At 57.2% G+C, this 25408-nt stretch overlaps 8 protein-coding genes across 8 annotated transcripts; 3 read left to right on the forward strand and 5 right to left on the reverse strand.

The window, feature by feature from the left end:
- Positions 1–142: 142 nt before the first annotated feature.
- SCHCODRAFT_02687371 (uncharacterized protein) lies at positions 143–2851 on the reverse strand. The gene is made up of 11 exons (XM_003037777.3): positions 2021–2851; positions 1917–1968; positions 1757–1862; positions 1602–1702; positions 1468–1548; positions 1367–1410; positions 1225–1310; positions 1105–1171; positions 751–1051; positions 646–689; positions 143–590 (listed from the first exon to the last, which is right to left on the reverse strand). The coding sequence occupies exons 1-11, from the start codon at positions 2558–2560 to the stop codon at positions 525–527; spliced, it is 1488 nt and encodes a 495-aa protein (XP_003037823.1). The 5' UTR covers positions 2561–2851; the 3' UTR covers positions 143–524.
- Positions 2852–3031: 180 nt separating this feature from the next.
- On the reverse strand, positions 3032–6222 carry SCHCODRAFT_02538080 (glycoside hydrolase family 3 protein). Its single transcript, XM_003037778.2, has 13 exons — positions 6047–6222; positions 5903–6001; positions 5646–5847; positions 5567–5594; positions 5484–5518; positions 5412–5427; positions 5070–5361; positions 4857–5017; positions 4187–4804; positions 3918–4121; positions 3809–3865; positions 3425–3750; positions 3032–3369 (listed from the first exon to the last, which is right to left on the reverse strand). The coding sequence occupies exons 1-13, from the start codon at positions 6102–6104 to the stop codon at positions 3267–3269; spliced, it is 2199 nt and encodes a 732-aa protein (XP_003037824.1). The 5' UTR covers positions 6105–6222; the 3' UTR covers positions 3032–3266.
- Positions 6223–6978: 756 nt separating this feature from the next.
- SCHCODRAFT_01165624 (uncharacterized protein) lies at positions 6979–7923 on the forward strand (the record flags this gene model as incomplete). Its single annotated transcript, XM_050341147.1, has 5 exons — positions 6979–7153; positions 7212–7286; positions 7340–7423; positions 7475–7669; positions 7703–7923. The coding sequence occupies 5 exons, from the start codon at positions 6979–6981 to the stop codon at positions 7921–7923; spliced, it is 750 nt and encodes a 249-aa protein (XP_050200396.1).
- Positions 7924–9311: 1388 nt separating this feature from the next.
- On the reverse strand, positions 9312–11473 carry SCHCODRAFT_02621336 (uncharacterized protein). Its single transcript, XM_003037779.3, has 3 exons — positions 11383–11473; positions 9601–11326; positions 9312–9554 (listed from the first exon to the last, which is right to left on the reverse strand). The coding sequence occupies exons 1-3, from the start codon at positions 11439–11441 to the stop codon at positions 9474–9476; spliced, it is 1866 nt and encodes a 621-aa protein (XP_003037825.2). The 5' UTR covers positions 11442–11473; the 3' UTR covers positions 9312–9473.
- A 222-nt stretch (positions 11474–11695) lies between these two features.
- SCHCODRAFT_02621337 (uncharacterized protein) lies at positions 11696–15772 on the reverse strand. Its single transcript, XM_050345051.1, has 9 exons — positions 14966–15772; positions 14828–14914; positions 14259–14776; positions 14055–14200; positions 13953–14007; positions 13745–13899; positions 13287–13697; positions 11965–13238; positions 11696–11913 (listed from the first exon to the last, which is right to left on the reverse strand). The coding sequence occupies exons 1-9, from the start codon at positions 15761–15763 to the stop codon at positions 11866–11868; spliced, it is 3492 nt and encodes a 1163-aa protein (XP_050200397.1). The 5' UTR covers positions 15764–15772; the 3' UTR covers positions 11696–11865.
- Positions 15773–17119: 1347 nt separating this feature from the next.
- SCHCODRAFT_02498491 (uncharacterized protein) lies at positions 17120–19566 on the reverse strand (the record flags this gene model as incomplete). The annotated part of the gene is made up of 6 exons (XM_003037781.2): positions 17120–18145; positions 18208–18366; positions 18414–18974; positions 19035–19098; positions 19147–19257; positions 19307–19566. The coding sequence occupies 6 exons, from the start codon at positions 19564–19566 to the stop codon at positions 17120–17122; spliced, it is 2181 nt and encodes a 726-aa protein (XP_003037827.2).
- A 1571-nt stretch (positions 19567–21137) lies between these two features.
- On the forward strand, positions 21138–22269 carry SCHCODRAFT_02621342 (uncharacterized protein). Its single transcript, XM_003036416.3, has 4 exons — positions 21138–21285; positions 21338–21393; positions 21448–21860; positions 21915–22269. Exons 1-3 carry the CDS (start codon positions 21203–21205, stop codon positions 21849–21851), a joined length of 543 nt encoding a protein of 180 aa, XP_003036462.1. The 5' UTR covers positions 21138–21202; the 3' UTR covers positions 21852–21860; positions 21915–22269.
- A 43-nt stretch (positions 22270–22312) lies between these two features.
- SCHCODRAFT_02538099 (uncharacterized protein) lies at positions 22313–24226 on the forward strand. The gene is made up of 9 exons (XM_003036417.3): positions 22313–22467; positions 22634–22801; positions 22851–22898; positions 22953–23102; positions 23154–23192; positions 23247–23543; positions 23593–23632; positions 23685–23716; positions 23767–24226. Exons 1-9 carry the CDS (start codon positions 22418–22420, stop codon positions 23963–23965), a joined length of 1023 nt encoding a protein of 340 aa, XP_003036463.1. The 5' UTR covers positions 22313–22417; the 3' UTR covers positions 23966–24226.
- Positions 24227–25408: the final 1182 nt, after the last annotated feature.

The following is a 25408-nucleotide window of genomic DNA, read 5'->3' on the forward strand; positions in this document are numbered from 1 at the left end:
GCCTGTCTACCTATGTCTTTAGAATATGGCCGTCCAGGTCGTGTAGCATAGCGTACAATATCCTCTCTAATATGCAGGCCAGTGCTTTGGCTTGTTGAAACAGCGATGCGTCACAACAATGAGTACCAAGGTCGTGAATGTTCACCGGTGTGATTGACCGCAGTGGCTGGGCCGCTAGGTAAGTAGGAATGTAGGGTGGCACGCAATTGTGTGGTCGTGTTTGCATATGTTGACATTCAATCGAGCTCGAGGGAGCGCTGTTACGCGCTGGCTGAAAGTGGACATGGAGGAGACGGTTAGAGTAATCAACGACATTCGCTGCAAAGCCATTCATCCCTTTCAGTGTACAACAGCTGTGAGTAGGAGGTACGAAACGTAGGTCAATAACACGTGTCCAATGTGCAAATAGATAGACAAGATCGTATGTGGTGTATGAGCGAAAGCGTATATGGTGTATAGATAGATAGATGCGTATACGGCTTATAGATAGATGCGTAGCAGTTCGTCAGGAGCCTACGATATGCTCATTTCGAGTTGTTGAGGGTGTGCTTCAGTCGTGAGCGGAGCTTCGCGCAGGCGAAGACGGTGGTCTGGGGTAGCGGTAGTCAGCAACTTGAACTGGAGACAGCGGGAAAGGTAGCGTACACATAGTGAAATGATAATGACGTTGGGTAGGATGCCGACGAAGTCTGCGAGAGCGAATGGTTAGCTTCGCTTCAAATAGCACAGCATCGACAACATGATGCTCACCGATGACCGCGCCGAAATCTCCCGGTGCGCCAGGCAGGAGGGAGCGCACGGTCGGCAGGGCGAACAGCGCAGCAAAGCATACGCTGAGCATGTCGGTGCCCGCGAGGATGTGGCGGCGTTTGAGGAGGATGACCTCGCCCGTGACTAGGAAGATGGCGAGGGTGCAGATCCCTGCGAGGCGGGAGGAGAGAGTTAGGCTGAGGATGTGAGGGAGGAAGATGAAGACCTCACAGTTCACGACCACGACGATGATGACGCAGAAAATTACGATGCCTGGGCGGGAGGCTTCGAAGTCGATGTACTGCGTCAAAGGTCATGAGTTCATTGAGCGTATTAACGCATAGCGATACGCACGAGCTCGCAGCTAGTGGAGTTGACTTCGGTACATGGTGTCCAGGACCTAGGCATGATCTTCCAGTTGCTGCGAACAAGCGTAAGAGTCGATCTGTGGCGTATGACGCCAGCAGGACTCACAGCAAGCTATCCTCCATGGACACCGCGCTCAAGGAGAACACCCCGAGTCCCGTCGTGTTGTACAGGCGATCGAACTCCGCGACGGTCTGTTGTTGGACAGTGAGTATGACGGTCAACAGATTGATATGGATGAGAGGCCTACTGAGACGATGGTGAGACTGCCGTGCCAGACGTCCCAAGGGTACCCTGAGCGCCACGATGAGCGATTTTCGCATGCGGTACCTGATGCGAGGGATAACTCACCAAACATGGGCTGCTTCCATACATCATTGTCGACCGCTTGCGCCATGTCAATATCCGTGTTGAACGAGTCCCACGGGTGCACTGATCAAGTTATCAAGACTAGTTCCAGTATATCGCAAGGGAGCGAGACTTACTGCCGACGGTCGCTATCCGGTAGGCCGACGAGTTGTCTACTCTGTAGTAGGTGGTCTGGTCTTCGAAGAACTCGGTAGCTTCGTCGTCGGGGATTGCCTTGCTGGGTGCACCGTTAGCTACTTCTAAGATGACATGGGATGATCGAGGGACTCACACGTCACGATAGATGTTCAGCTCGTAGGTGTTGTCGTCGTCCGTACCCAGGTCGTGGAAGGTTGTCTTGTCGTCCTCATCGAGCTGGACCACCGACCATTGGACAGCTGGGAGAAATATTAGGAGGCCTTAATCGTGTCTGCCCACCCACGAGCACGTACTGAGCACTCGATGATCGACGTCAAACCCCCGTAAAGCACCCTTCAGTACCAACTGCGAATCAGTCATTAGTTTTACCCTCCTTCGCTCTTCCCATCTCACTCACCGCGTCCCCGATGTCCCCAATGACAATCGACTTCAAGCGCGCCACATCCTCAGTCAGGTTCTTCTCCTGCGTCCTCGTCTCATGCTGTGCAAACACTAGCACGGCCGCGACCCATAGCGCGATGACCGCGACGCCCGCGACCGTGTACACGATGCGCGGCCACCTCCCGCGACGCTTGACCTGGTTATTCCACGAGAGGGACATCCACTGGCGCGAGTAGCGCCGGACGTGCCGCAGGTCGGCTTCGTCGTCGTCTGCGGCGTCCTTGGAGTCTGAGTATGGCTTGGAATCTGGGTATGGGCGCTTCGAGTCGCGGTGGCCATGGGTCGCGCTCGAGTAAGCGTCAGCGCCATCGTGGGCGGAGCCGATATCCTCTCCGTCGGCAGTGGGGTTTGGGATGGAGTTTCGAGGGGACGCGGTGTAGGGGCGCGCTGCCTTCGTGAAGAGGTTGGGCGTCGCCGGAGGGTCCGATCGGTGCAGCTGAGGTAGATCGTCGAGCGCTTCGTAGCGCCCGCGGCCTCGCCAGTCAGAGGAGGACATCACGTCGGTCGTTGATCGTTAGCGGTCTCCCCAGTCGTCAGTGCGGCCTCCTCGTTGGTTGCCTAGCTTCCACCGTATGACTGCCTCTGGCCTTGGCTGTCGTTGACTTCTTCGTCCTTGCACGCAGCGCGACGACCACCAAGCTGGAGAACGAAAGCAAGAGGGAAGAGCGGCGCAGCGCCCATGTCGGTTTCAAGAGCGCGCGTTGATCATGATGTTTACCGACCTTGCCAAACTTCAGGGCAACCGTCTCAAACGCGCAGGGGAAGTCTATCGCGTGAGTCACTGCGTCAGGACCACTTTCTCACCATCAAGCGCCCATGCCATCTATCATAATTAGGCGCCCAAAGGCCACGTGCATGACCTTCACACGAATTCTTTTGAACCCGATTTGGACAAAACCGGTGCCCCACTATTGTGAGGTCTAGCGCGCAGCTGCACGTCAGCGGCTACTGACAGAAGCTCACTATGGTCTATGTGACAATACAAGCACATATTTCTGATTTGTCTTGACAGCGGTAGCGACCCATTAGCGCTCATTTGTACTGATTATCCCCCACTGCAGCGCAGTATAGGGTGATTGCACGATCAGTGATTCAAGTAGAGACAGAATTAGGGATACACTTCGAATGCACGAGTTCATACTAGTAGAAAAAGTCCGTCGAACAAGCCAAAGAAATTATCGCATGAAAGGACATAGTCGCGCTCAAATCGACCCCGTCAAACGCACGTCCTTGATCGACGCGCCGACATCAACAGTGAAGGTGCCCTGCGGACGGACCCAAGACTGCTTGACAACGTCCCAGATACTGTGCCAGACCCGTCAGTCGCGTTCTCGAGGTGTACGCTGAACGCAATGCATACCTCAAATCCCTCGCCGCCAGCTTCATCTCCACCTGCTTGCTCTCGCCCGCCTTCAGCGCCACCTCCTCAAACCCGCGCAGCACGCGCGGGGGCTCGCCGGAGCCCTCCGGGAAGCCGAGATAGAGCTGGGGGATCTCAGTGCCGTCGACGCTGCCCGAGTTCGCGACGGTGAAGGTAACGGTGGTGCCATCTCCCGAGGACGCAATGGACAGGTCGGAGTATTTGAAAGTGGTGTAGGAGAGACCGAAGCCGAACTCGAAGCGAGGAGTTATGTTGTTGGCGTCCATGTAGCGGTAATCGAGGAGGAGAGCTTCCTTGTACTCGAGCTGAAGGCGCATGAGTAAGATGGTGGGGAAGGGAGATACATCATGGGGTGAAGTATACCTCGGGGAAACCAGAAGCGCTATTGTAGACGATTTCCGTGCCATAGTCGTCTTCGCTCTGTTCGAACGATTTTAGCACAATAACTTCCTCAAAATTTGTGGCAACCCACGTCTGCAATACTGAACGGCAGCCGACCGCTCGGGTTGCGCGCGCCGAACAGGACGTCCGCGAGCCCTGGACCAGTTTGCTCGCCAGGCGCGCCCGCATAAATGATGCCAGTGATGTTCGGATGCTCGCTCCATGAGAAGGAGACCGGGCCAACGGAGTGGACGATGGCGATTGTGTTGCTGCAGACAGAGGCGACGGTTTCGATCTGCAAATACGACGATAACGGTCAGCAATCGGCACCTCAAGGTCGTCTTGCACCGCTTCACTTACCATGCTGCCACCCTTGTACCACAAGTCCAAGTCATTCCGGTCACCCTGGTTGCCCTCGACAAACTGGTAGAAGCCCATCTCGCCGCTCATCGCATTCGCCATTACAAAACACACATCCTGCCCTGCCGCCGCTTTCTTCGCGTCATTCAGATCGTTCGACAGCGACGTGGTGATGCTAGCCTTCGCCGTAGAGTTGATCACTTCGGTGATGGCGTCGACGGGCGGCACCAGATACTCCAGCGAGTTCGACCCCGAGCCCCAGCCAATTGATACGGTGCCCTCGTTGCACTGGTTCATGCCTGCGGAGGCGCCCGAGCCGCAGTCCTTCTTGGGCTCCTTCGCGTCGAGGCCGATGATAGCCACCTTGGAGAGCTTGGAGGCATCGATGGGGAGTGCGTAGCTGCCCGAAGCCGTGCGGTTGTTCTTGAGCAGCACCGCGCTCGCGCCAGCGATCTCCCTTACTAGAGCCTTCGTCGCATCTGTACGAACGTTGACGTGCTCGTTGAGGTCACCACTGCCGTCGGCATGTTGAACGTCGAAGTTCGGGGACGGGTAGTCGCTATTCTGGCCGAGGCGGTACCAGGGCGCAAGGACGTGGGAGACCATGCCGTTGAGGGTCTGGGGGTAAAAGGGTATCAGTGAGATTCGGCGAGGACGTGGTGAGTCGTACCTGTTCAGTGACCGAGCCATCGTTGACTGCAGACTTAAGCCCTGGGTTGTAAACGCCACCACCGATGAGAATCCAATCACCCGGTTGCTCCATGTCGAGACCGGCGTTCGCGTTGTCGGTTGCAGAGTCATGAGTGGCGCCCCAATCACTGACCACGAAGCCTAGTAAATCACTTTCAGTATGCCACCAGTCAAGGAGTTCGTAAGAAATAACCTTTGAAACCGTCCTTGCGCAAGAGCCCGTTGGACCCAATAAGCTCAGCATTGTGGCATGATGAGGTTCCGTTGAAGCGGTTGTACGCGCACATGACCGAGGAGACGTCGGCCTCAATAGCGCGCAGGAACGGGTAATGGTACATCTCATGGATCGTGCGGTCGTCAATGTTCGAGGTGTACCCATACCGCCAGTGCTCCTGGTTGTTCCCGAGGTAATGCTTCGCGCAGGCCATGACACCAACATCTTGTACACCAACAATGGTCTCGTAGGCGGCCTCGCCGCTTAGGTACTACATGGGCGTTAGCGGGAGTTGATGGTGAGGGAAAATCACAAGCTTACTGGGTCAGGCCCGAAGCTATCGAGGGCGGGGGTTATCAGTCGATGCCATGCGGCGAGAAGCAGTCGCCATACCTCTCCCAATTCCTTCCGCCCTTGGGATTACGGGACTGCGAAGTCCTCAGTAATTCATCTCGCTAACGCTTCGCAGTACATACCAGATCCATTGCAGGCCCGAGGTACATGCTATATTCAGTGAGTGAGTAGGGGGGGACGTATGGCGGGCTTTCGACGCACTTGACGCCCTTCCCGCGGAATTCCTGGGCAATGGCCTCCCCGCGGGCGCGCATGAGGCGCTTGGAGAAGGTGGAGGCGACTGCGATGCCGGGCGGGAAGCCGGTGACGCCGTCGGTGGCGCGGACGCCCGCGGGGCCGTCCTGCATGCAGAGGGCGGGGATGCCGAGGCGGTCGACGCCGGTGGTGTCGCCTACGCAACGGCCTGGGGAGGAGGTGAGATGTAGGGGAGTAGGGGAAGGGGGAAGGGGGAAGCGCACTGTTGAATTGACCGACGCCGTGGAGGATACCGATCTTCTCAGAGGTGGTGAGGTTGGCGACGGTCGTGTTGGCGAGGGTGTACGCCTGCTCCCACGATACTGCTACGCGTCAGTGGTGTCCAGAGACGAAGGGAATGCACTCACAAGCAGAAAACGCGTACACCTGTGCGGCAACGCACGAAAAGAAAAGTAGCGAGCGCATCTGCGAACGAACGACAACGAAACCGAAGGAGTGTTTTTAAACGAAGGACAGCAGACGGAGAGGCCCAAATGAAGCCGTCTTCACGAGGAAAGGGGCGAAGAAGACGGTCAGAGGCAAGTCCGTCGAAGAACCTTTTTCCCACTCGCATGAGATACGCCAAGTCGGCGATGTCGGGTGATCATGCGCGCACGCGTTGCGAGAAGCCGCATCTTTCGAGCCAGGGCGGCTGGGGAAGGGAGATGCGGACCAGTGGTTAGCATATGCATTCTGTATTTTGTCCACAAAGTAGAAATAAACGACGAGGAGATGGCGTTAGCGACAAGGCCGCGCTAGCCGCGGACGACTGAATTGGCGCGCATAACCAAAAGGGGAAATCGTTGTCACCCCGGCCCGATCTCCCCACGCGCCCTGCGGCGACCATGCTCACGCTGCAGTTGTTGTCTTCCCCTTCTTTGTCCAGAACCGAGTGGGTAGTTGGATGCCCTGAATAAAGGTGAAAGCAAGGAGACCGGCGTCGTAATTGGCCTGCGTATGTAACTTCCGCTCCGCGCCAATACATCTTGCCTGCCACGACCCTGGCCTGATCGGGCGACGCGTTTTCGGTGCTCTTCCTCGCTCTTCCGGCGCCCACCACGGCCCACGCACGGCGCACCTGACAGCGGATTGCACCGATAGCCGCACTGCGCCCCGCGCCGCTGCCATATCCAGCAGTCAACCGGCCACACACTCACAGCCAGCCTCGTGCTGCGGGCAGCGCTTACCGCACGCCGCCCCGTGCCGATCCTCCTTTTTGACCTCCTGCCCTCATCTCCGCCCGGATCCCGGCGTTTGTCTCCTGATCTTTACCATCACCTTTTGCTCTCTGACCACCACCATGCCTACCATGGCCGAGCCGCAAGCAAAGAGGCTGAAGCGATGCCACGACGAGCTCGATGACTCGGCGTCGTCGTCGACGGCGAGCAGCGTGCCGCGCGCTACCTACGCTCCGCGGAAGAGCACCGTCTCGCCGAGAGATACCAAGGCCACGCTCCTGCAGCACATCACCCATCGTCAGTCTTTTTCTCCTCGCTCGTCTTTCAGGGTCGCAGATCTGACTGGGAACGACAGTGGAAGAAGAGAAGACGGCTGCGCAGGCCAGGCTCGAACAAGAGAACCGCCTCCTGAAGAGCCTTCTCAACCAGCGTGCGGCTTTCACATGCCCGTCGCTATCGCTGTCTGATCACCGTCTGTTGCAGCCGAGAAGATACCTGCTGTGGAGGAGTACCTCGCACGATTTATGGCGGACAGGAACGCCACATCGTACCACGAGCTGTGGGAGGGTGCGTGCTTTGACCGCGGTTAACGACCCGCTGCCTCACGCTTGTCATCAGATATGGAGAAAGTCCGCGCGCAAAATTCGTGTCTCTTGCGAGGTGCGCTGTCCGTCGCGGTGGCGTATCTCGAGTCTAATCAGATCTCTCTCAGAGTGCGAACGCCTGCGCTTCGACAACTGGCGTCTCCAGAACCCAGCCCCGCCTCCGGTCTTCACCGCTCCATTACCGAACCCTGCGCTCATGTACCCGCATCAAGTCATCCCCCACCACCAGCCCATGCCGCACCAGCCGTTGCCTCACCTGGCCGTACCTCACCAATCCATACCGCATCAACCCATACCACACCAACCCATGCCTCACCAATCCATGCAATCCCTGTAGAACCACCCTGTCCGCCTAGGAATCTCCCCGACCTCTTGTCCCCGGTATCGGCCATCATCACGTCCAACCAGCGGCACCCCAGCATTCCTCTCATGACCGTTTCTGCGCCTCTGCACCCCTCATGATTGTTTCTCCGTTTCTTCACACATCATACTCATCTCCCTCATCGACCCTCATATAACGCTATACTAACATATTCATACATAATGCGAGCACCTATCCGCAGACTGTCTGTTCCATATTCACCGCTGGCTCCGTGACATGCATGCGTATCTTAATGTCCAATGTATCTTTTCTCGTCTAGACTCAACTTCGTATTGTGCCCCATGCTCCACTTATCGTGTCCTTTGCCCCGTTCACTGTGTTCACGATCTCGTTTGTGGTGCGTCCTACTCCGTTGCATGGCTTCGCGGTGTATGTCGTGTCGGCAGGTGCGTTCTTCGTTGGCAGTCTATACTCATTTGTCATATCGGACCTCGGAGAACGACCGTCATCGACATGTCACCGGCAGGTAAGACTGTCCTTCGATGCTCGGAGTGGATGCTGGATGACCCCTTCGCAGATCCATGGCTGAATGGAACCCACAGCACCTGCGGGTCCAGCAGGCAACGCGTGAGCAGGCGAATTGTCGATGATGAGCAGACGAACTGCCGATGTACGGCTATGGCCCGTATATGGCTAAGGACTTCACCCGCCCAATGACACCCCATCGACATCCTGTTCATCTCGCTCATCGATAGACAGATTGGCGTAGGGTCGAGGGCTCCACGACTACATGACCAAGCCCACTCCTTGGCTCATCGACAAGGACGCCGGCACGGACACCCAATAACCTCCGAGTGCTCTCGTGCAGTCGTTGCCTGCTGCCTCACAGCCTCTGCCTGCCTTGCAGGTTACCCCGATGCGCTCATCGACCGCGCCGGCGGGCCTCATCCTGACGGCCGACGTACAGATCCGACCACGTGTCTGTCTCGTCGTAGCCGGTCACGTCTCCTTGGACATCCGTTGTGCATATCCAGCGCGGCACGGCAACTTTTCGCTCCTGATGACACGTCTTCGCGCGCACTGACATTTTCTCGCGCGCACTGGCATGTTCTCGCGTCTATCTGCCCCCAGTGGCACGTCTTTGTCGCGGCTCCTCACGTCCTTCGTTCAGGCAGCTGACTCCCTCGTGCGCGGATTCCGCAAACTTCCACGTCAGGAGGAGCGTTCGAAAATGGCGACAGCACCGCTTGATTAGGAGATAGCGCGGAAGTCTTCAAATAATCTGTGCTCGACCGCGAAGGGCCTCTATACTAGCGCTAACAAAGTCTGCGTCAGGTATCGGCCTTCGCCGTAGCTGGGCGCCATCGCTTCGTCGCAATGTGTGCAATGTACACTCGGTGCCGCGCTCATCGCAAACTTCAACCAGATGAAACGATTTCGGTGAGCATGAGTTAGCTACTTGCATAGGGTGGCTGAAAATTGGCAGTGGCAGGAAGTAACGATGGCACCGGGCCAATGTCCAAATCGGGTACAATAGGCAGCGTGCCCTTACCGGTCCGAACCGCCGTGCAGGTTACTGAGCATGTATAGGCTACAACTCCTAGCTTCTTCGGCCGCGTCGCAACAGTCACCATCCTGCCAATTTTTCCCTTCACAATCAAGTTGTGACCACAACGAGGAAGAATGCTAATTACACCAGCTCGACCTCTATGAACGTCGTCTCCTCCGTGCCCACTTTCACCACTCGGGAGGCCCAGCGGTCACTCAAGATCTGCCAGGTGGTAAGAGGAGTATCGTGCGTTGGCGGGATCACTCACTTTCAGGTGTTTCTGGCCTAGGAATTGTGGATGAAGGACTAGTCTCTGCAAGGGGCGTCCGGCAAGCATCTGAGCGTCAACGAGGTCTTTGAGTTTTTTTGTGAATTCGCCCTGCAAATATTGGTTCAAGTTGTGTGTCCAATAAACCGTTCTCCCCTTTGGCGACTCTTGCTCCGGCAGTGCGTCGCAGACATCACGCATAATTAGTTGCCATGTAGCGCGCACCCGAACCCGATCTCCTGTGTTCTTGTAGCGCACGACCAGACTCTGCAGCCCAGGAAGCAGCCACAACAAATCGCGAACGTCATTGCGAGGCCACCTTTTCCATATTGGAGCGCACAATAGCAATTCGCACACCTGGACAGCCTTTGCCGGTACTGAGCGCAGGGCTTGCTGCAAGGGCCACCGCCCGTGCTGCCCGCCGAACGCTGGCATCCGCAAAGAGAAGCTGGCTACCTCGTCTCCCGCGCTGGGCTCAGCAGAGGGCTCGAGGTGATCCAGTGTGACATCGGTGAACCATCGGTGCCACTGGTAGCAGCATGAATCGGTTGCCCCCGAATCCTGGTGAATAATCTGTAGGACTCGCAGCGTCGGCGCGCCAGGCTGCGCAAAGTTCATCTGGAGTACTTCCAGCAGCACCTGAACCGCATGCTCGTCCCAGTCGCTCTCGGTGACCGTTACATGTATGCGTGCTGAAGGAGGTCTGCGAGTGGCAGCCAGGATCGTGGCGCAAACGGAGCCTGAGGCGGACAGATTACAGATCCGTAAGACAGGAAGGTGGACTGGAGGGGATGTGCTGGTGAAGTCGATTTCCAAGGGACTATGTTTGAAACAGTTCTGAAGTACGAGCTCCTCCAGCGCCGGGGAGAAGCGCAGCATAATTATGGCCGTAGTGCAGCTCATCTTATGCGCGTACGCGTCTCGCGATCTCGATGGATCTAGTTGTACGCGTAGTATCGTTAGGTTTCGCAAGTCGGTCCAGAAGACGACGGCATCGGTGAGCGTGACCACCTCTGCGCGAGCAATCAGGTTCTGTGTGACGGATAGCTCGAAAGCAAGCGGTAAGAATGTCGTGCACGCTTCTTCGAAGTCAAAGGCAACTCTCAAGCACCGCAGGTTGGGACGTTTCGTTCGGCCAAGATGGAAGAGAAACTGCGAAAGCTCCTCACGTGCCGCCGTGATATCCAGCGCCCTCACGCGATCAAAGTGAGGTTTGAGAATAGACAGCGTGAACTTGAGGAGGGTGGCGGGCGTCGTCACATAATCTGCATAGGGGCCGATGAAGTGATTGGCGCTGAGGTCGATGTGCACCGTCAGCGGACGCATGCCGGACCGTTGCATGTGCAAAGGGGAAGGCTTGACAAGGCGCTTTCCTCCTACGATGACGGAGCTCCAGAGGACGGAATTACAGACGCCGATGGCGCGCCACCGCCGGCAGACTAGCATGAGGCTCGTCCAGCTTCGAGAGCGCGATGTATCGGAGGGGTGGGTCAGCGCGACACATTGAAAGATCTCCGAGAGAAGGTCGTCGTCGAGACATGCGATGGGCATGAAGCGGTTTCGCCAGGCTCTGATGGCAGCATACTGGGCGCTTAGCGCCTCGAGTTGCCGTTCCAGCACAGCGGCCTTGGCCAAGGGGTTAGTGGATTCCGTCGGCAACTCAGGCAGTAGAACGAGGGGATGGCTGAGGTCTTTGACAGTGCCCCAATCCACACCGAGGAATGATCTGGCCACGATGTAAGTGGGATAGAATCAGCAGAATGGATCAGTGCGTTGGCTTACTCTGGTCTGTATTTGACCGACATCAATTTTTCATTTTCCCTTGAGCCCTCCGAGGGCATATTTGCCTCCATCTGAAGTCAGTGTAGTGTCGCTGATCGAGCTGTCGTTGAGCGTGAGGCAGACGCACCCGGTCCTCGTGCATCTGGACACATGCAAACAACCACCCATCCGGTCATACAAGTGTGTACTTCTGAGTCGAAGAAGGTTAGCATGATGCAGAGTAGGACTTCTGCAATTCGCCGGGGAGGAATATAAGGAGGGGGGTCGTGGCTGAGATAGTCTCTACCATACAGCTCGCGCCCGTATCCCAGGATGCCGCCGAGGTGGTGTCCAGCAGCGAGCGAAGCCGGAGAGCGAGGTCGTCAAAGTCCGGAAGTATATATCCCGCGTATTCAAGAGCTTCCTCCATCCCCTCTTCAAGGCTTCACAACGATTTTTCGCATGTTCGAATAATTTACAAGTACAAAGGGTCCATACTTCACATCAAGCCATCGGATTCGTCCTCGCCCTTGGCCTCAGATGGGGTCTCAACTGCAGAATAATGTTAGCCAAGCGACAGACGACATTCAAAAAGGCACTGACCATCTCGATGAACACCGGCACGAGCTTCGGAATATGTTGCAGCTCTGGCGGCTTCAGGCTCGGTGCCGCATTCTTCTTCGGCGTTTGCCCCCTCGACGGCCCGCGTCGATGGGTCTGGTTCGCTGCGGCTGCTGGCGCCGACCTAGGGGGCTCCATAACGGAGGACGCGGCTGACGATAATGATGAAGAAGGCCTCGACTGTGACGACAGGGAGGCTTGGGACGAGCGCATAGGCGACCGTGCGGGCGATAACGGCGATTGCATGCGCTTCTTCAGCTTGCCCTTCGACGGCGAGCTCGGCGGACGCGACGAGGAGGTCGACCCTATCGAGCTCTGCGAGGGGCTCGGTGGCAAGGGCTTCATCACCGCCGTTTGGAACGAAGAAGCTGCCGACATCGGTGTCCGCGACTCGTACGATGGTCGCGTAGGCGTGCGCGATATGCCCTGCGGGAGTGGTGGCACTGGCGGAAGGTTGTCGTGCTTCTTGCTCGACAGTGCATCCTTGAGGTCCTGCATGGAGCGCGAGAGCTTGAGCGACAGCGAGCGTGGCCGTGGCGTGCGCTCCTTGTCCTCTCGCCGATCAGGGTGAGGGGAGCGTACAGGCGTATGCATCGACGCGCGCGACCTCGGCTGAGGGGACCGCACCGCATACGGCACCGATTGCTGGCTCGGCAGCGCATGCACCGTGCTCGAGCGCGTGATCGTCCCGCGCCGCTCCGCCGCGCTCTCCTGCGTGCTGGCCTCGTCCGTCTCCGTGTCTTCCTCGCTGCTTGTATCCTCCTCTTCCGAATCATACTCATCGCTGCTCCCCGAATCCCAATCGCTGTCCTCCGCGTCAGCCGCCGCAAGCTCGTCCGCGTCGCCCTGGATGACTTCCCCGAAGCTGATCTCCGAGAGGACTCCATCGACCATAGCTTGCGTCTGTTCCTCGGCCTCTTCGCCTGAGCGCCCGGCCTGCGCACGCCCGAAGCGTCGGCGGAGCTTGTCCTCGTATACGACCTTCGTCTTGTAGTGGTACGCCGCCATCGCATCGACTTCGGACAAGATATCCACGCGATCCTTCTCCGAAGCAGGCAACAAGAATTCGAGGCTGATCGGTGGACCCATGCCCTCGCGGACAAGCGTGAGGAATAGCTCAATCCAGCGGATGAGACTATCGAACAACCCCTCGCCCTTCGAGTGCACTTTGTGTACGAAGTTATAGAAGGATTGCTCGTGTCGCTGGATAAGGTCGATGAAAGCTTGCACCGTCGTATGAGGATCTTCCTGGCTCACTGCGGAACGATCAACAATGGTCTCGAAAGCTTGGCGCTAGCACTCACATTCTTCGACTGATTCAACCGTCCGTATCAAGTCATTAATGAAGTTTTGCAGGTCGCTCAACGAGTCCCCTATACTCGCCGCGCGATAGACTTGGGCTAGCGGCGAGTAGAAGATCGTGATGATGTCCTTCAGCAGCTCGGAGGTGAAGCCCTCGAAGATCAGCCCAATGAGCTCTTCGCGATCTTGCAATCGAGTGTAGAGGAAGGCCAGAATCTTCAGATCCTCGTATAGCCAGCCGTCTTCGTCTTGCGGGCCATCGTCGTCGTCTGAGTCATCGAGGTTCTCTCTGTACTTCTGGTACGCAGCGTACGCACGGCTCGCTTTCGCCACGCGGTGCATTTGCATGCGATTCAGTACCGGCTCCTCACCGGAGCGAAGGACGACGGTCATGAGTTCTTGCTTCTCCTCAGCTGCGAAGCACATCAGTCAGCGTGGCAATAAAGGACGAGTATCTTACCTGCATCCTGCCTATGGATATCCTGGATCTCCTTCGGCGCATATACGAAACGGCGAACCTTCTCGCAGATGACGGGGTCATCGACCTTGGCTTTCACAGCTTCGATCTCCTCCTCGATTTGACGTGCCTCTTCGGACAAGGAGCTGGAGAACATCCTGAAGAACGGATTGTTAGCGGCGTCGGACGCCAGCCTTCATAAAGTGGTTACCGTTGCAGTAGACTTCGTCCGCCGAAAGGCTGAGCGAGGAACAGGTCCATGATACCTATTGACGATGAGCGGGCATTCTTACAACGGTCAAACACGGCTCACTTCTGATCATGCTGACTGGGTTACTGATCTTCAGCGCGGTCTTCATCATGAAATATGGCATCAAGCCATGTAAGCGCTTCAAGTTGGCGAACTTCTCCGACGCGTCATCCGATGCAACAAACTGATGGAACACAGTCGACGCTAGACTGAACTCTGCATCAGGTCAATCCCGCCAATAGGCACTCGGGTACGAAACTGACTGACGATATGCGGGCCCACTCTATCACAGCACGGTACTCGGACGGCAGCTCGCGCACATCGGACGTGACCTTGATGGTCGAGAATATCCTCGTAAGCCCGTCACGGCCCATAATGTCGCCCTTGACGCCCTTCACTGCGCCGCGGAGGCCGTCGACGCGGTCCGCGATCTCCTTGGCAAACTTCTTGCGGCCATCGTCGCGCGTGCGGTCCGCGTCCTCGCGCCGCCGGGCGTCCTCGAGCTCCGCAGGCGTCAGCCGTATTGGGCCCGACAGCAGGAAGGACTTGATGACGGGCGAGGAGGCGATGACGGATGATGCCATGAGCGAATGCAAGTACGCGCGGAGGGTCAGCCGATTCTTCTCCCGCGCAAGCCGCGATGGGTTGCGAGGGGACGCGGGAGGGGAGGAGAGATCGTAGTCGGAATCACCAGGTTGGACCGCCGACTGGGTGGGCGCGCTGACAGTGGTGCGGTCCTTAGCGGGAGGGGATCGCACGTCCTGGTCGGGATGTGCCTTTCGTAACTATAGACCATGAGTGCCTGGCTCAGGCGGGTGCGCAGGGACCGGACTCACCTCATCAGCCAACGTCTTGAAGTCGCCATATCGTCGGGAGACAAAGACGTCCTCGTATCGTGATCTCCGCGTCCGTATGATGAACTCCTGCACGAAGATTATGAGCCAGATCCACCGCGCCACACAATAAGCGCCCACCTCATGAGCCCTGCTACGGACACGACCGCGATCCTGCACTGTGCGCACGCCAACGATGTTGACCTCAAAAATATCTCGCTTGCGCATGTTCCGTGCTTGTCGTTTGCGGGAAAGCGCTTCCAGTCGGTCGAGATCAGCCTGAGTAAGCCGAACGACTTCCTCACGCTCGGCAAGCTTGAGCGCGGAGGTGACGAACAGTGAGAGGTTGCGCTCGAGCTTCGCGAGTAGCTTCTGCCTGGTTGCCTGTTCATTGTTCTCTGCCCCATCATCGAACGGTGAGACGGGTGACAGATTGCGGGAAAGAACGGATGCCATAAATGGCTGCAACTTGTCGGAGTAGAAGTCCTTGGGGGCGGCAGCCATGAAGGGGAAGGTGAGCACGAATTGGCGGAACATGTAGCGGAGGAGGGGTAGGTCGAGAGAGGGTGCACCCTTGGGTGGCGGGGAGAAGGGAGGGCCCAAGTAGGAGAAGGTGGAAGTACTGATGTTGGGTGACTGAGCTGTGATCGCTTGGAGTTCGCTGTGGAACGCGACGGACACAAGGGTCTTCTTCAGATAGTGTGCTCGGAGGGGCGTCAGATCGGCGGGACCGGGCGTTGCGGGCTTGTCGTCGTCGCCATCGGGGGCTACCGCCGTCGTTGCTTGAGGTGTCTCCGATGTAGGGGATGCATTGACGACGGTAGTGTCGAGTATGGGGGAGTCATCGAGTGACAAGGGTGCAGGTGGCAAGGATCGCGTCGGTCGCCGTGGAGGTGGGCTCGTCGTCGTCGAGGACGACGCGCTCGCTGTTCTCTGCATCGTCGCAGCTGATGAGAGGGCTTACGTCATTTCATTCACAGCTTGATTCACAGGTCCCATCACTGATCCGGACTTCAACATGGGTCCCTGTGGGTCCAGTTCAGAGAGCATCTCACCTCGTAGGCGCTGTTCCCTTTCAAGTCTCAGGTGGGACGTATATATACCACATTGAAACCGCCATTCGGAGCATGGCTCAGCAAGGAATTGTTGACAATAATAACTCGTAGCGCCCGCCCAATTTCAACATGCCACATATTATGGCGGAACTCACAACGCTCGAACTTCCTCTGCGTCTGAGGCAGGTCTGAGCTGCCAGCCATCGGCTCATTCCAAGCGAGATACTCAACCAAAACGGAGCTCATCATCATTACACGAAATCCTGAACACAGAAAAATACAAAAAATTCGGCCTGTCCGCGGATCTACGTGGGGAACCTGAGCGAGATACTGTACTGTACGCGACACACAGTGTTCATGTGGTATAAGCCAAAATATTAAGGAGCATGTCGGTCATATACGGGGCAGAACATGAAAGCAATGAATGCACAGCGAGGGGGGCGAGCGAAGGATCGTCCGAGGAGGGAAGGTGGTAAATGTAGACGAGATGGGTGCAGGAGTGAAAAGACTGGGATGAAAGCAGACAGACAGCAAGAGCTGCAACTACTTACGATGGGTTCGCGACCCACAGCCGTCGTTTCGGCACGGTCACGATGGACACGTCTCGCCGGTCCAGTTCCTCTTCCATCCGCCGTTGCTGCACGTCTTCGTCCTCGTCCTCGTCATCATCGTAATGTCCGTCCGCACTGAGCGGGTGCGACGACGTTCCGTCATCGTTAGTGGCGCGATACGCCGTCGGTGTATGCACGTACGGACTGCGTCCCGCGACACTGCCGACGTTCGTCGGGAACGGGTACTGCCCGCTCTCTCCTATCGGTGCACTCGCGATCGTTGATGTGTCCCGCGGGGGGATGGGCTTGCCTCGTAAGCGGTACACGACGGCAGTGAGCGTCGACCGCGGCGGCGTCCCGCGCCACGCGAGGACGAGCATTGCCGCGTAGAACCCAACCACCCACACCAGGAACACCGCAAACGACCACACAGGGGCGCGCAGGTACAGCGCGACCAGGCATAGAGCAGAGACCGCAAGCAGCGCTGCATGGAGTAGCACACGCGTGGCAATCTCACCCGGCGCTGGATATTCTGGTATAGACGGCTGCGAAACCTCTGGCGAGGGCCCCATGAGAGCGTCGGTGGTATTTGGGGTCGCGGGCTGCGTATGTTGGCGCAGGACCTGCGTGATCGCATAGTCGAGTTCTCCCTGGAAGTTTCTCAGTGGGCGCCCCATACGAGGGTTTGGCTAAGTTGTACGTACGACAGTGTTCAGGCTCCGGCGGCGCTGGAGCCAATCCAGCTCGCCCAGCGATCGTGAGAGAACGTGTGGCGAGCTATACGACATACTTGTCGCTGGGCGCGAGGGGCCGCGTCCTCGGTTGAGGACCTCGAAGGACCGTTTGCCACCCTCGCCGCTGCTTTCTGTAGATGCAGCAGTGGGTCCGGATAGGGGCAGCGACATTGTCCGTGGGCGTGGCTCCGTTGACGAGGTGAGGCTTTGCGTGGGACTACGCGCTCGCGGTTGTGGTGGCGTTGACGGCGAGCCCTTCATCTCCAACGCGCTGCCCTTGGGCTCTTGTTGTCCTGATTCGGAGCCTGGATTTTCCGAGCGATTTCGGAATTTTTGGCTGCCGAGCCGGGCCAGCAAAAGTAGAGGCAGAACCGCATAGAGTAGAATGAATAGTACAAGCCCGGCTCGCCCGTGAGGGGTATCCAGATGCGTCCGTGCGGGCGAGTCGCGCCTACTGAGAGTTGCCGAGGAAGAAGTGGAAGTAAGGGAAGTGAAGGACGTCGCGAGGCCGGCGATACCCAGAGCATATGCGGCGAGCGCCAACAGCATGGCACTATAGACGCCCAGTACATGTCGCGCGGGCTGCGCGAAGGCGGTGAATGATGAAGAAGATAGGCGGAAGATGAGAGCAGCGGGGTAAAGGAGGACGACGGACACAGCAGATAAAACCTTGTGATTTACTGAGGTGTTGTATGGGTACGGCGCTACTGCGGCTGAGGGCGCGCTCGATTGTGTGGGCGATGAGCTATGCGTCGCGGATGAGCCTACAGAGGTGGACGTCCCGGAACTGGTAGCCGTCAATGCAGAAGCGCACTTGTCCATATAATTGACGGTCACGCCGGCACCTGACGCGTCCGCGCCAGACTCCAGGTCACCGCTTCCTCCGGACCACGACCCAGAAGAGGAAACTGAGCCATCGTACGCCCTTAACAGCCACACTTCGTTGAGGTACTTGCCGGAAGCGTCACGCCCACCGAACACCTGAATAGAGAATAGATAAGCTTTGTTCAGAAATAATTCGCCGTGGGAAGGGTTGCACTCACAATAGTGTCGACAGATTGACTGCGATGGCTTCCAACGAGCCCTCTGTTGTAGGTTATTGCAGCGGCCCCTTCTCGGGGAGTGGGCGTAGCATCGTCCGAGTCAGGGTCACCAGACGGGATGACACGGGCCCATGTTCCCGTGTTTGTATCGAGGACGGACTGCCACAATTCAGTAAAGATATAGCGATGCCCCGCATGGTACTTACCACCTCGCCTTTGTCTAGCCCGCCGCCGTCATCCCAGCGTGACGAGTCGAATGTTCCCAAGATATAGAATACTTGGGAGGAAAAGCTGTTGGAGTACGAGTTCATGTTGGGAACGAGCGACGCTCCTCGTCGTCCAGCTGGACAAGCACCGGGTGAGATGACCTGGCCGTCCGAAGTGCTGATGACGTAGGAATCGCCCACGGCGCATGAGTCGCCGTCTGTCGAGGTGCTGTTGCACCCACCCACAGCGACGATGGTCTGCCCAATGACCGTGCCAGCTTGACCGATCTTGCGCGGCAGGTCGTCGACGGAGACTTGCGACCAGCTCCCTGACACTTCGTTTGGAAGGTTGGGTGAAAGGACGCCGGAGATGTGCAACTCCCAAACTTCCGACAGCCGGCTGATCTGCGAACCATCGTACCCGCCAGCCACATAGAAGGTGTTGTTCAAGCTGTCACTGGCCGTGCGAGAGTCGATCCCGCCGGAGGCACCCCAGCGCCCTGAGGGTCCGCCTTCGGAGACGCTGACTTGGGCCCAAAATTGGTTGTTAAAGTCGAATTCCTGTGAGAGTGGGTGGAGCACGCGTGAACGAGAGCCTCTCTTGATAGCGATGCCACGTACCCAAACGTCCGAGAGGCCTTGTCCGTCTCTTGACTTGCCCCCGATCACAACGAAGCCGCTACGGCTGCAAAACGTGTGAGATCATGTTTGTGAAAGAGAGTTGGGGACGCACTAGCTACTAGCTGCGTCGTAGCCTGTGATAGCAGCACTCCGTGCATCCGGGCTATCGTTCAAGTTGTCTGGAGGCGAGGGCTTTGACCAAGTTAGCGAGTCCAGATTGAGACTATCAACGAGGTTAGGAAAGAGACGCGTCAGAGAGCAGATTCACGCACAGGTAAGTTGTAGACTGAGGGAAGCCATTCTCTGACTCTCCACCGAAGATGATGATATTCCGGGTCGTTTCGTCGTAGCCGATCGCGGCGTCCTTTAGCGGTGGCGGGGCATTGTCGCTACCCTGCAGTCGGCTGCTCAGATTGATCCATTGCAGTGGTGGTACAGGCGTCGAGGTAGATATAGTCTGGGTTGCGGCGCGTGGGAGCAGGGACGCGAGAAGGACAGAGTAAAGGACAGAAGACGCAGGGAAACGCGCCATTCGAGTTCGTCAACGTCACGTGTAGGGGAGCGGTCTTGAGAGCGTCTGCAGCTGCGAACGCAGCGCAGGGGAAGGGGTGGTCCCGAGAACGGCGAGATGGACGTTGGAATCGAGGAGCAGGTGCTTTCCCGGTCACACGCTTGGGCAACCCACGCGGACCGCGTTCCGAACATCACGATTATATTCTCACGACTTGATTGGAACGTTCTCGTTTTCGCCTTTTTGGGTGGCCAAGGGCCGGTCGAAAGGCACGAAGTATGAAAAACATCTTTCTACAACCACGCTGAGGTCCAGAGAGAGCGTAATTCACGTTCATTTTTTGCAGGCGCAACGGCGGTGGCAAATCGTACCCACGTGACACGGCTATTCAACCGCCCTCAAATAGAAGAATTCAGGATCAAGTCTCCCTGGCGGAGTCGGAGGCATAGCAGACGGTGAAGGCTCCAGCAAAATGAGGTTAGTTGCTCGTTCGAGCATAACGAGCTGACATCTGTACACGATGGGTAGAAATAAACGGAGAGAATATGGTCTTCTCGTCTATGAGACTAAGCAATATTGGCCAGACCAGTCTCACCGTCGAAGGCGTGCTGTAAGTGTACTTGATGGTCGGTGCAGACTATCAACCAGACTCGCATCTGCCTCTGCCGTCGATCTCGATGAACAGCATGACGAGCCTACCCTGACCGTTTGTGGCGTGCTCGTTCCACTTCTCGGTGTTTGTCCCAATTTACTGCGAGGCCAGGAAAAATTCCGACGCAGTAAATCAAAGGGGAAATTTGTTTTCTAGAGAGAGAAAAATGTTAGAAGGGGGTGCAGTGTGTATTGTCGGTCTGGATATAGGCAGGACAAACAAGTCCATTGTTCGAAGCACAGGAAGGAACGGCAGGAACTCAGCCCGCAGGGATGAAGCGTAGGCCGTCTCGCGCTTCTCTGCCCATACTTGGAAGGTAAGGGTGTGGCGTATGTGGCCTGCAGTGTCAAGGGCTGCTATCAAAGTTGGAGCGTTGCTATCGATGAGCTCCGTGTGTGCCAAGGCCGTGCGCGAGCCAGTTTCATAGAAGGCGAGGACCCACGGCCATCAGCTATGGACCCACAGAGAAGTTGAGGAGCCAACATCACCCGTGTTCAGGTCATTCCAAGGGCGGGAGGGTATTTCGGTGAGCGGAGACACCCGACAATAGAACGGAGGAATCAGTTCATAGACGGAGCAGCTGTCAAGGGCTCAAAGCGGTGTGTACAATGAGTCAGCTATGTGGGCGACTCGGCCGCCCGAACGGAGTGTCACCAGGTTGTCGTTTGTATAGTTGGCAAATGGCCAATCCAAGCATAGCACCTTAGAATCCCGAGCGTGATTCCTCAGCAGATGCATGTCTTTGGTTGATGCAAGGTAATCAGCAAGCAAAGTGCAGACTTGGAGAGTGTCGTCGACGACCTTGGAGAGAGCCACGTAGAACATGGTGGTAGGAGGCAAGCCCGTTGTTCTGAAATTCACGGGCAAGCCGGCTCAAGCGGACCGCTTCGCCGCGTGCGGCGCTGTTGAGATTTCCTTTCTCGGCCTCATCACTTCTGTCTTCGCAACGTCGACTTCCTTCCGCTCATTTATACCTGAACTCAGACCTGTACATATTCAAAGAGAATGGCAGAATTGCCAGCGAAACGCCCACTGACCGACACGCATCACTCGGCCAGTGTTGCTTCAAATGTACCTCCACCGACTGGGTGAGGTCTGTACTAGCAACGCGTCTGCACGCGTCGACTGACGCGTTCGCAGCGCGACAGAGGACTTGGCAGCGGCTCTACGAAACATAGGCTCTCGCGTTAGAAAGCGTGAGCTAATCCCTCACCTGCGTCGACGCGTCCGCTAATCATCACTTCCCTCAGATGTGACCGAGGGTTATAGGTCCGCGCCATCGCCCAACGCGTCTCCTACGAAGGCCAACATATTTCGCACCGCCAACGATGCACTGCAAGACGCGCTGCACTCTCTAAGTAAGGCGGGAGAAATATCCCCTCGAAAGCGCGGTCGCGTTAGAGCGAGTTCCGTCTCTGAAGAGGAGGACGTCCCTCGGGCGAAAGACGGCGAGGATACCGTAATGGCGGACCCGTTCATTGACACCAGTGGCGCGCCACTTCCTCCTCAGTCTATCTTCAACCGTCCAATGAAGCCATTGCGGAAGGCTCGAGCTGCCGCTCATAGCCCTGGAGAGGGCAACCCGCATCAAAATCTCGCATCCAACGTCGCTCTCGACGAATTCAAGTCAATCCCAACTCCCATGGAAGGCTAAACCGAGACGGTCCGTAGATTTGTATGATTTTCTGCATGATGAGCTCACGCCGCGTCTTGGCAGGAGGATTCGCCTGTCACTGTAACTTATCGCTATGTGCTGTGCCCACAGTCGCTGTCGACTGGGCACATTGTTGTGTACCCTGTTTTTCTGTATCTGTGTCACACTCGTTGTACAAGACGACATGTTGTCAGACCGCGCCAGGTGACGGACCGTCAGGTACCCACGCTCGTGGCAGCCATGTCGCCTACAATATCCAACGCTAAGCCCGGTGTGGGTGTTCATCAGGATGGGTGGACGCCGAAAGAAGCGCGGTTCTCCGGCACGTGACGCCCGCAGACCTGGGTCGCGTTGGACAGATCTGACCACGATCTTCTCTCTTGTATTTATGTTGTATCACATAGACCCCCCATTCCCAGCAGTATGCCGCGCCGCCTCGATCTGTATCTGGCGCGGGGGATACTTAAGGGCCTGCGGACGCGCGGGGCTTCTCAAGCCCTGCCGCCCTTCCCCTGCCTTGAGCGCCCCGCCCCCAAGAGCGCCTTACGACCCGCACGAATACGAACATGTCCTCCGATCCCCGCCAGCGCGCTCACCCTCAAGCCTTGGGCTCCCGGTACGTCCCCAATTTTCCATTAAATCTCTTTCCGTCCACTGCGTGGATCGCTACGCCTCGTGCAGGTCCTGCGCCTCGTGCGGTCGCTTGCTGGACGTTGCACGCGCATAAGTCCCTTGATGGATATTCGCACTCCGCACAGCCGAACGCTGACGGCTCATTGTAGCACCTCGAACTCGCTTGGGGCATTGCCCGGACCCCGCCGCCCTGCGCCCGTTCGCGGTCATTCCTCTGCTGGAGAGCTCACGAGCCAGTCAACCATCTCGAACGCCGCCGCCCCGTGGCTTGTATCTCATCGTCCTGAACACCAAGTTGCCCCATACGCGCATTCCAGGTGCGCGCCGCGGTCACTTGCCTCATTGTCTTCACTCATTTGAGTCTAGTTTCGACCGCAACCCGCTCCGCTTGCCACACTTCGGTGAACTTGTCCGGTACGTGGTATGCTTATGACCTCGCGTGCAGTTCGGCTAACGACCTCCCTGCAGAGGCATCCAGAACGTCAGCGTAGAGGACGGTCCGCGCGATCAATACGCGGACGCGAGGCAGCTCCCACCTCTGCGCACGCTCACGTCTTCCCCCGCCGCCTATGCAGCACCATCAAGGGTCACGCAGCCGGCCTACGGGGGCAATTATGCGTTCGTGCCGCGCGTCCTCTGATCAATTTATCTGACTGACGCACGATGTAGTAGTCGTCGCGAGGCCTCTACGTCTCCCTATCTGTCACGGTCAGCCACCAACGCTACTAGCGCTGGGCACGAACTTACCTCACATCGCAACAGGCCTGGTTTACCTACTCCGCCGGTCGAGCGCGGATCGCCTGCGCAGGTTTTCAGCCCCGAGACGCCTTGGGAGAGTCAGAGCGTCAGCAGCGAGCAATCGTACGGCTCGGGCTCGAGCGACGGCATCGATAGCCCAACGGACGGTCGTAACTGGGAGGATTACGCTCAGAGACACACTCCGCGTAACGGCCCAGTGTCGTACAGCTGCATTTGGCGCGGTGATGACGGCATGTGCGAGTACAACGGCAAGAAGCAGCTCGTCAAGCGGCACGTCGAGAACGTTCACTTGAAGATCAGGTCCGTGCCCGAGCTCAAGGCATGTATCGTGCGCTAATACTAGTCACAGACGCCATGTCTGTCCTATATGCCAGAGGACCTTCGCGCAGGTAAGCAAGATCCATCGTCTTTGGGGTCGCGGGCTAACGTATGGCTGCCCAGCGAACCGGTCTCGACATGCACGTCAGTGGACAGTATGTTTAGAATTTATTCTTCTTGCCGCGCGCACTGACCATTGTTGAAGCACCGGGGAGAATCCCCTCAAGTGTCGCTACGAAGGCTGCCCCGAGGCTTTCAGAGACCCTGCTCGTCGTCACCGCCACTATTGCAGCGTACACGGCCACCAGCCGCGGTCGATGAGGCGCAACCAACAGAATGCCCTGAGCGAATCAGCATCTTACGAGTCCATCCAGCCCTGGAGTTCTGATGATGGGCGCCATTAGGCGCGCCCACACACCGCTGTCGAAACTCACGACGAAATTCACGCTTAATTCTCACGCCCACGGACTTACTTCGCTCCTCTGACTGTCGCGCTCTCGTGATATGGCTATCGTGCTGATTTTGTATTTAATTACCTACTGTTTTCTGCAAAGACCTATATACCATCCGGCTTGTTCGCACTATGGCTTTCTACTATGTACTATCGGCGCATCTGTACTATGTGTAGCTTCAGGGATTTAAACTTCAATCGATATGTCGGCCAGTTACGTGACGGAACTTAATGCATGCCATTCCTCCTCTCGCAGAACTTCTGGTGTGAACATCTGAACCCTCAAACGCACCCTAAAGCACGGCCCGGCGCAGTGTATGTGCCCTCCCCGAGGGCTGGCAGCCCTTCCAGCGAGCGCCAGACCCCCTCCAGCAGCCCGCCATCAATACTTACCATATGTGGTGTGGGTCCACTGATGGCGCGCACCACGAGGATCGTGGGATCGGATTTAGGGCTGTATCGGGAAGGAAGCGTGCTCCCGCCATCAGATCTGTCCAAATGTGGTGTGGGTCCACTGATGGCGGGTGCCAATCAACGGATCAGCATCCCCGATACTCCCGTCGAAGGCGGGAGGTAATTCAACGGCAACTCGCGGCAGTGCTTAACAGTCACGATAGAAGCGTCGACTTCAACGCACGAGGCGTGTAGCTCCAGTAGGGAGGCAGTCTATCCTGCTCATACTCGACCTCTGGAGGTCTCTACCGTGGCGGGATACGTTCCAAAGGGTCGATAGCGGTAAGAAATCACCCAGCGGAGGCCCCTCGTTGCGCGGAAGGGGGGTTTTTACAGAAAAAAGTCTATAGTTGTCCGAAACCAGCAATTACCTCCGGAGCCACCCAAAGAAGCAGCGTGAAAGACGAGGGGGACGAGATCCACCTGTTCCTGGGACCGCCCGCACGACTTCGCTGCGCCGCTACAAGCTCTAGCCGCCACCCTGTGCCCTGTACCATCGGGATTCTGTGCCACTCCGCCGATGGGCAAAGCTGACTCGCAGACGAGCACTTTGCACCCGTACCGATGGGGAAAACGGAGTGGCGTAAGTATTTCATTGCGAGATCATCTACGCGATAGCCGCTTGAGCAATGAATGGGCCCCGAAGGCCACGGGCTGGCCAGAGGACACTGACGCGAGGTCCCCATGAGGTGGCTTCGACTTCATACAGAGCTGACACTGCCGGGGTAGCACGGGAAGTCTAATTTGTGTATTGCGAAAGATGTGTGGCTACCCAAGGATACGGTTTGCAGACTTTAACCAGCGCATCCCCTTCCCACGATGTACGAGCTGGGCGCGTCGCCAGTCTCGTGAAGACCCCGTCCCTTAACAGCGCCGCAAGACCCACTTGCAGTGTCTGTGGGCGCACGTCAGCTTCCAAAGATGCGTCGTACTGGGCCCGGGA

This window comes from Schizophyllum commune (assembly GCF_000143185.2).
Source record: "Schizophyllum commune H4-8 unplaced genomic scaffold SCHCOscaffold_5, whole genome shotgun sequence".
Classification (NCBI taxonomy): Eukaryota; Fungi; Basidiomycota; class Agaricomycetes; order Agaricales; family Schizophyllaceae; genus Schizophyllum; species Schizophyllum commune.

Excerpts from the sequence above, each read along its gene's own strand:
- SCHCODRAFT_02687371 (XM_003037777.3), bottom strand. The coding sequence starts at position 2,560 with ATGTCCTCCTCTGACTGGCGAGGCCGCGGGCGCTACGAAGCGCTCGAC. Across the intron at positions 1,311-1,366 it reads GCAGTCTCACCATCGTCTCA|ACCGTCGCGGAGTTCGATCG; the intron begins GTAGGCCTCTCA and ends GTCCAACAACAG. Across the intron at positions 591-645 it reads TCATTATCATTTCACTATGT|ACCACCGTCTTCGCCTGCGC; the intron begins GTACGCTACCTT and ends CCGCTACCCCAG.
- SCHCODRAFT_02538080 (XM_003037778.2), bottom strand. The coding sequence starts at position 6,104 with ATGCGCTCGCTACTTTTCTTTTCGTGCGTTGCCGCACAGGTGTACGCG. Across the intron at positions 5,848-5,902 it reads CGGCGTCGGTCAATTCAACA|GCCGTTGCGTAGGCGACACC; the intron begins GTGCGCTTCCCC and ends CCTCCTCCCCAG. Across the intron at positions 3,866-3,917 it reads TGCCGTTCAGTATTGCAGAC|AGCGAAGACGACTATGGCAC; the intron begins GTGGGTTGCCAC and ends TCGTTCGAACAG.
- SCHCODRAFT_02621336 (XM_003037779.3), bottom strand. The coding sequence starts at position 11,441 with ATGCCCTCGGAGGGCTCAAGGGAAAATGAAAAATTGATGTCGGTCAAA. Across the intron at positions 11,327-11,382 it reads TCGGTCAAATACAGACCAGA|ATCATTCCTCGGTGTGGATT; the intron begins GTAAGCCAACGC and ends CATCGTGGCCAG. Across the intron at positions 9,555-9,600 it reads TAGGCCAGAAACACCTGAAA|ATCTTGAGTGACCGCTGGGC; the intron begins GTGAGTGATCCC and ends ACCACCTGGCAG.
- SCHCODRAFT_02621337 (XM_050345051.1), bottom strand. The coding sequence starts at position 15,763 with ATGCAGAGAACAGCGAGCGCGTCGTCCTCGACGACGACGAGCCCACCT. Across the intron at positions 13,900-13,952 it reads GGACGAAGTCTACTGCAACG|GATGTTCTCCAGCTCCTTGT; the intron begins GTAACCACTTTA and ends TCCGTTCTTCAG. Across the intron at positions 11,914-11,964 it reads TGCCGGTGTTCATCGAGATG|TTGAGACCCCATCTGAGGCC; the intron begins GTCAGTGCCTTT and ends ATTATTCTGCAG.
- SCHCODRAFT_02621342 (XM_003036416.3), top strand. The coding sequence starts at position 21,203 with ATGGCAGAATTGCCAGCGAAACGCCCACTGACCGACACGCATCACTCG. Across the intron at positions 21,286-21,337 it reads AATGTACCTCCACCGACTGG|CGCGACAGAGGACTTGGCAG; the intron begins GTGAGGTCTGTA and ends ACGCGTTCGCAG. Across the intron at positions 21,394-21,447 it reads AGGCTCTCGCGTTAGAAAGC|ATGTGACCGAGGGTTATAGG; the intron begins GTGAGCTAATCC and ends CACTTCCCTCAG.
- SCHCODRAFT_02538099 (XM_003036417.3), top strand. The coding sequence starts at position 22,418 with ATGTCCTCCGATCCCCGCCAGCGCGCTCACCCTCAAGCCTTGGGCTCC. Across the intron at positions 23,103-23,153 it reads GCCTACGGGGGCAATTATGC|TAGTCGTCGCGAGGCCTCTA; the intron begins GTTCGTGCCGCG and ends CGCACGATGTAG. Across the intron at positions 23,193-23,246 it reads ACGTCTCCCTATCTGTCACG|GCCTGGTTTACCTACTCCGC; the intron begins GTCAGCCACCAA and ends ACATCGCAACAG.